This window comes from Crocodylus porosus, unplaced genomic scaffold, assembly GCF_001723895.1.
Source record: "Crocodylus porosus isolate Cpor-Errol unplaced genomic scaffold, CroPor_comp1, whole genome shotgun sequence".
NCBI lineage: Eukaryota > Metazoa > Chordata > Crocodylia > Crocodylidae > Crocodylus > Crocodylus porosus.
The window spans coordinates 12,806,769-12,812,768 of record NW_017728925.1 but is presented as its reverse complement, the minus strand read 5'-3'; the positions used below and the strand labels follow the sequence as shown (position 1 = coordinate 12,812,768).

General features: G+C 48.5%; 1 protein-coding gene across 4 annotated transcripts in view; it reads left to right on the top strand.

Annotated features, from left to right (window-relative positions):
* Nucleotides 1-6,000, top strand: part of DDX31 (DEAD-box helicase 31) — a 64,529-nt gene that overhangs the window by 15,090 nt on the left and 43,439 nt on the right. For all 4 annotated transcript variants that reach the window (XM_019540838.1, XM_019540837.1, XM_019540840.1 and 1 more), the window contains one exon: nucleotides 2,080-2,139. In XM_019540838.1, coding sequence (XP_019396383.1) covers nucleotides 2,080-2,139 — 60 coding nt within the window. The remainder of the gene's footprint in view (nucleotides 1-2,079; nucleotides 2,140-6,000) is intronic.

Sequence of the window (6,000 nt, the reverse complement as noted above, 5' to 3'; positions counted from 1 at the left end):
AAGCTTGGCTGACTTGCTGATTAGAGTGGAATTTGATACTGAAGTATTTACAAGGGCAGAAGCGTATCCAAGTGAGCATTCACAGCAGAGGCTTTGAGTAGGAGAGGAAGGTCCCTGAAAGCTCAGTAACCCTTTCCCTGCCCCTAGCCTGTGCAGGGTGGGGAGTGACTGCCCTGCTCTGAACAGCACAGTGGCGACAGCAAATGAACAACGCTCCTGCAGTAAAACGAGAGGTGAAGAGCCATTGTTTTTTCTCACTTGTTCCTGTCCTGTGGAGAGCAGGAACATGTGCTTTGCTGTCCCTGCATTCTGGCCTCTCCTCACCCTGCCTGCCTGGGAGAGCAAGCAGGCCTGGCCTGGCCCAGCTCTAGCCTGGCCAGCTGTTAAGGCAACAGAACACCACTAAGTAGCTGGCACCAGGGGAAGGGTTTTGCCTTTTTAGTACCCAGTGTGTAATTAGTGCTTGATGTCTTCAAATTAAGAGCATTAATGGAGCTAAATTGTGGATCCCATATGGTACTGCTGAGCACGGCTGCTGTCATTGTCAACAAGATACAGAGCACTCTCTTCTTGAATTTTCGTTGGGAGAGGCGTGAGCACATCTGAGAAACCCAGGTTTCCATCCTCCTTCTTCAGTGCAGAACGATCTATTCAGCCAGGGATTGCTCTGTGCAATGAGGAGAGATGACAGTTTCACTCAGCTCTTTGCTGTGCTAATTGGGATCAGACTGGGAGCAAGTCTTGGAGCCTTGAAGGCAAGGAAAGCTTGTGGGGATGGGGGCAGATGGAAACACGCTGGAGCCAGAAACAATAGAGGGAGGGTGGTATTCTTAAGGCACATCTAAATCTTCGCCTAGCTGCACCACTCTAAGGAGAGCTCGACTGTTATGCTGGTCACGTGCTTAGAGCTGCTCCACGGTACCTGTTTCTTTCATTTCTATGCCTGGGCATGAAATGGATGGAGCTTATTTCTCAGTGGTATGGCCAGCCTCCCTTAGGAGGCAGTTTAACCATTCCCCTGAGGCTAGAGAAACCATGAGCTGGTGGAGAAGATCTAGAAAGACTCAGAAAAGAAGACTGGTCTGTGTGCACTAATCTCCCTCAGTGATTAGAGGGCAGGGAGACCAGGTGAGAGAGTAAGTGGGTGCATCAGTCTGTCTCTAAATAGCTGATGGCACATAGGACTAATATGGTGTTTAACATGAGCTTGAGGGAGTGGTGTGAGACAGCACCTCCTTGCTTCACAGAAAATCCTCTGCAATTTAGAAATCAGCATTTGTTCAGGAAAGGCTTGGCACTGAAGAAGCAAGAGGTTGAGCCAAGAAAAATGAAGGTGTCCTGGGTAAGCTTGTGCAAGGTCCTGGAGGGGACGTATCTGCCAGGTACGGGGACCGCATTGATGGAGCTTTGTGGGAGTCCGGCACTGGAATAGCAAGGGTCATGGCTGTAGGGCCTCCTCATGTGCCCCCTGTGTCCTCCTGGGGAAGCTGATGGATGGTCTTGCTTTGGAAAGGTCCTCACCATTTGAGAGTGAAATCCCTGGCAAGAGTCAGTGCCTCCCTGGCAAGAGCTCTGCGTGGTTTGGCCTCTTGTAGCAGGAACATGGGGGAACTCATTCATAATCACCGTGCTTTAATCAAGCTTGACCGCTAGGGGGAACCTCTTGTGCTCTTCCAGGCAGTTACTGATGAGGCAGTACCTAAATTAGCCTCCCTCTAATCCATTTTAAGAAGCTTGTGCCTTCCCTAACGGGTCCTTTCTACACAGATCCGGATGATCCCTTTAGCATACTTCTATCAGCTCAGGTTTCACAAGCCCTGCACATGATGGCCATCTTGGTTTGGACCCAGGGATTTGGGCTAGCCCCAGGCTCTGTGCCTCCATATCTGTGCCAACCACTGTGGCCCTTGTTTTTCCAAATCCAAGAAGTCCTCCGCAGCCTGGGTAGGAACCCATCCGCTTTTCTTCTCAAAGCCGGCCAGGAAATTATGGAACGTGACTAGTGTTTTCTTATAGCCTACCGTGTCTGGTCCATCACTTTACAGCTGACCATACTGTGCCCTGTTTTTCATCCTCTAGGAAAGGACTGCGGTATTCCAGGAGTTCCTGCAGGCCAAGATTGGCATCTTACTCTGCACAGTAGGTACCTTCGAGTGTCACCGCAAGGATGATAAGGGTCCCAGTGTGGTAGGCAGTGATGTCTGTGGTTAGACAGGGTATTGGAAGACCTTGCTTCAGTCCAGTGGTTTTCAACCTGGGGAATCCACAGACTATATCAAAGGGGGTCTAAGGAAAGATGACTATGATCAATCAAAAGTATGTGGATACCCACACTTACCATTCAGAAGGGTCCACACTTCCATTCTACGTTTTTTAGGGGATTGCAAATGAAAAAAGGTTGAAAACCACTGCTCTAATCTAATCCTGGCCCCCTGACCTTGGGAAAGTCAGTGATGTGTTCTGTCTCAGCCTCTCTCCCTTGTGCAGCAGACCAACAGCTCCCCCTTTGTAGATTATGTTGCAAACCATTGGTGGAAGTCACCCAGTATAAAGAGCAAAATCTTACTAATCTATTGCATTGGCTGTACAGCTGCCCATCTTGGAAAAGGTGTTTCTTCGTGACTTGCCCTGCAAGTGCAGGAGACAGAAAGCAGGCCTGATAATGTACTGTGCCCATAGCTGCCAGGTAAATTGGATACAATGTGGTAGTTCCAGTCTTGACGACTACCCCAGGGTTAAAAAACAAAAACGTGCTGGGAACAATGGCAGCATAGCTAGAGGACTGTTTCATTAGGAATGCACTTGTTTTGTTTGCCCTTCAAGCTTCCTGTAAGGATGGGGAGGGAAACACCTTTACTCCATTGGAAGTTCGCTGGCTCCCTCGTGCTGTGGTGGCACCTCTCGCATCTCACTTCTGACCTGTCGGTGCCACAGCCAGCCTGCTGTAATGGTGCAGAAGGCTGCACGATTTGCTCTCTAATCGTGGCAGCTGTTGATCTGAAAACGTGTGAATCTTGGCGATTTCTACCCACTGCAAACTTGTAAATTACAGCGATCGGGAGTAATTAGAGCTGAGAAACCCTCTCCAGCTCTGAATGACTCTGGTTGTTGCAACACCTTCTTCTTAAAGGAAAAGGGTTGCGAGCTTGTGGGGGGCTGCAGAGGAGGTCAAAGTTTATTGAAATGCTTTTTTGCAGTGGGTTCGACTACCCTTTAGATGCAGGGATAGCTTGGACCTAGGGCTGCCAAATGACCTATGGCATGACTTGCAAAGCATACTTGTCTTCAGCCAGCCCTCGCCCGAGGAACCTACATCCCTTTGTTTTTTAACCTTGATCAAGTCACTGAAACCCTCTGTGCCACAGTTTTTTCCCAGATACCATGGAGGTAATGTTTTTCTACCTCAGCATCAAGACCACTGCAAGGCTTATTAATTCACTGGCTTGCATAAGATGCTTTCAAGGGAAAAAGTACTTGGTAAATGCTAAATATCCTCTAACTAATATTTATTGCGATCTGTGCATCTACTGGATAGAAGAGAAGAATTTCCCAGGAAGACTCACGTTTACTGACATTGCATTGCCTCTCCAATTTAAAAAGCAGCAGGCAGGTTTATTTTAAGATTTGAAGGGTAGTAAATGCGAGTTTGCTAACAACTTATCACTCCCTCTTCTGCTGAAATGCGGGAGGAACATAAACACCTCAGCTTTTCTATGTAGCGCATGTTCAGAGTTGACAGGTCTGTGGTTTGTCTCCTTTCCCACCATCACTATACAAATTCACAACTGCTTTAAGTAGATGGATGAAGTACAAAGGTAGCGAGCACCAGCATGCATTCATTCATTCATTCATTCATTCATGGAAGGGAGGAGGTAAACTGAACATGTTGCTGCTCTGCTAATACACTTCACTCCTGAATTTCAGTCTCTTCCCACCTCTTCCAAGTCAGGGTAACCAGCCCGTGCCACCCGGGCATTTGTTCACAAATGGCTGGGTTGAGAACTCCTTTTCACCTAAGCCTCCACCTGGGTCTGAAACCCAGGATTCCCAGAGATAAAAGATGACTTAACCCATCAGTCTTTGTGCCGTAGTTTTAACGAGATGGTTCTTAATCCCTGAGACCCACAGTGCCTATTGGATTCTGTGCCAGGTTGTGCCAGAGTACAGTAGCTGATGTGGGGGCTTCATGCTTCCTTCAAACAGCCTGTAGGCAGGGGTTGTCACCACCTTAACACAAATGTAGGTCAGGACACTTGTCCCATCGACCTGACCAGTCCTGTGTTTTGTGTTCTGCTTTGTTCTTTAAGCCATGTGCGTTGTTTCAAGCCACGATGAAGTGGCTGCGGGAGTGTCTCTGGGGCACTGGTGATCCTTAGTTAATGACATTTCTATTTGGCATGGACACGTTATAGGCAGTGGGGACATTAGTGTTGGTTCCCATGGGTGGCACGAGTCTGCTCATGGTCTCCAGCTGCAGCAGGGCAAGGTGGGAAGAGACAGAAAAGGGAGGATTTGGGCAGATAAATAGGATGAAAAAGGGGAGAGTGGAAGGCAGACCACTTGGGTGCTGGTTTCAGGTGTTGGAGACTTGGGTGCAGTTCCCTTCACTGCTATGGACCTCCCGTGTGGCCTTGAGTCGGTCACTAAATCTCTGTGCTTCAGTGCCCCCTATTTAAAATGAGCATAACAGCACCCGGCCCTGCTTCCCAGGCAAAATGGGAGGATAAATACATGAAAGATGTGTGAGGTACCCAGTTCCTATATTGATGGGGTCTGTATAGATGGTTTGGATAAAGAAGTAGGCCAGACAGTAATTCCAAAATGCACGTGCCCCTTCGCACTGACACCACAGGACAGGCGGGAATTGTGATAACTTCTAGCCTACTGCTCCGGCACTCTGTCTAGAAGGCACGGGTTGTCAGACAGTCGTCATTGCCCCAGTAACAGCACAGATATTTCACAGGCAGGAATTCTTGGCTCTATACTGTAAAGCCACCTATGTGCTTTGTACCCACAAAGTGCCAGGGTCTTGCTCACTCAGTGCAGGCTTGTGCTGCTCAACAAAGACCACTAAACAAAAAAAAAATCCTCTCCCCTTTTTGTCTCTGGCTCTCTTGTCTCCTTTGCTTTTCTTCCTGCTGTGGCAGTCCATGGAGTGCACTCTTTCTGTTAATAGTTTTTATTTTTACTTCGTTTCTTTTGCCACGTAGTATAGCCTGAAAAGCAGAGGTAGTCCATCTCTGAAGGTATCCTGCAATTTTATTTCTCTCTCCTATGCTGAAGTTCTGCACAGCTTCCTTCGGGATGTGCCTTTTAAACAAGTTCATCTCTTCCAGGGGGAGAGGAAAGATCATTTGGAGACTGTTTGCTGTTTACTCAGTCACGCTAACTCATCTTGCCAGTTTTCTAGCGGCCCCAGCCAAGAGCTTTCGCCTCTGACAGCTTCTGTGCTCTCTCCTTCCTCCTCTGATTACGCAGCCCAATCTGTCACCCTGCCGACGGGGGTCTCTACCCTGCTGATGGCTTTCCACACTCGGCAGTAATGACTTTTGGCAGGCCGGGAAGGCGCGAGAGCTCCTTCCCCAGCTTGGAGAGCCGTTAGACCCTCTCTCCCTGTTAGCTAAAGCACTTTGTGAGGTTCTTTGGTAAATAAATGAGTCATTTTAATCCAACTGACAGCCTGGCACCTGAGCAAGCTGCCTTCCATCTGTACTTCTAGGCCTCATGTAGGCAGCCAATTGTCAAGCTCAGGGCCTTCAAGACCTCACCATTGAGTGTCTTTCAAAAGCAACTTTAGCGATTTCTTTCGCCCTAATTAGGTTGCATGAGAGGGATTGAGCCAACCGAGGCCCTTGTGAAAGCTTTGTGGCCATGGCTCTTCTGATACCTGGTGGTAATTCACCTTGTTTTCTAGGTAGCATCCTCAGGACCCCCCCTGCCCTAGGCAGCCGGCTTGATCTGGTGCCATGAATCGGCGAGAGCAAAAATTTCAGCAGCCCT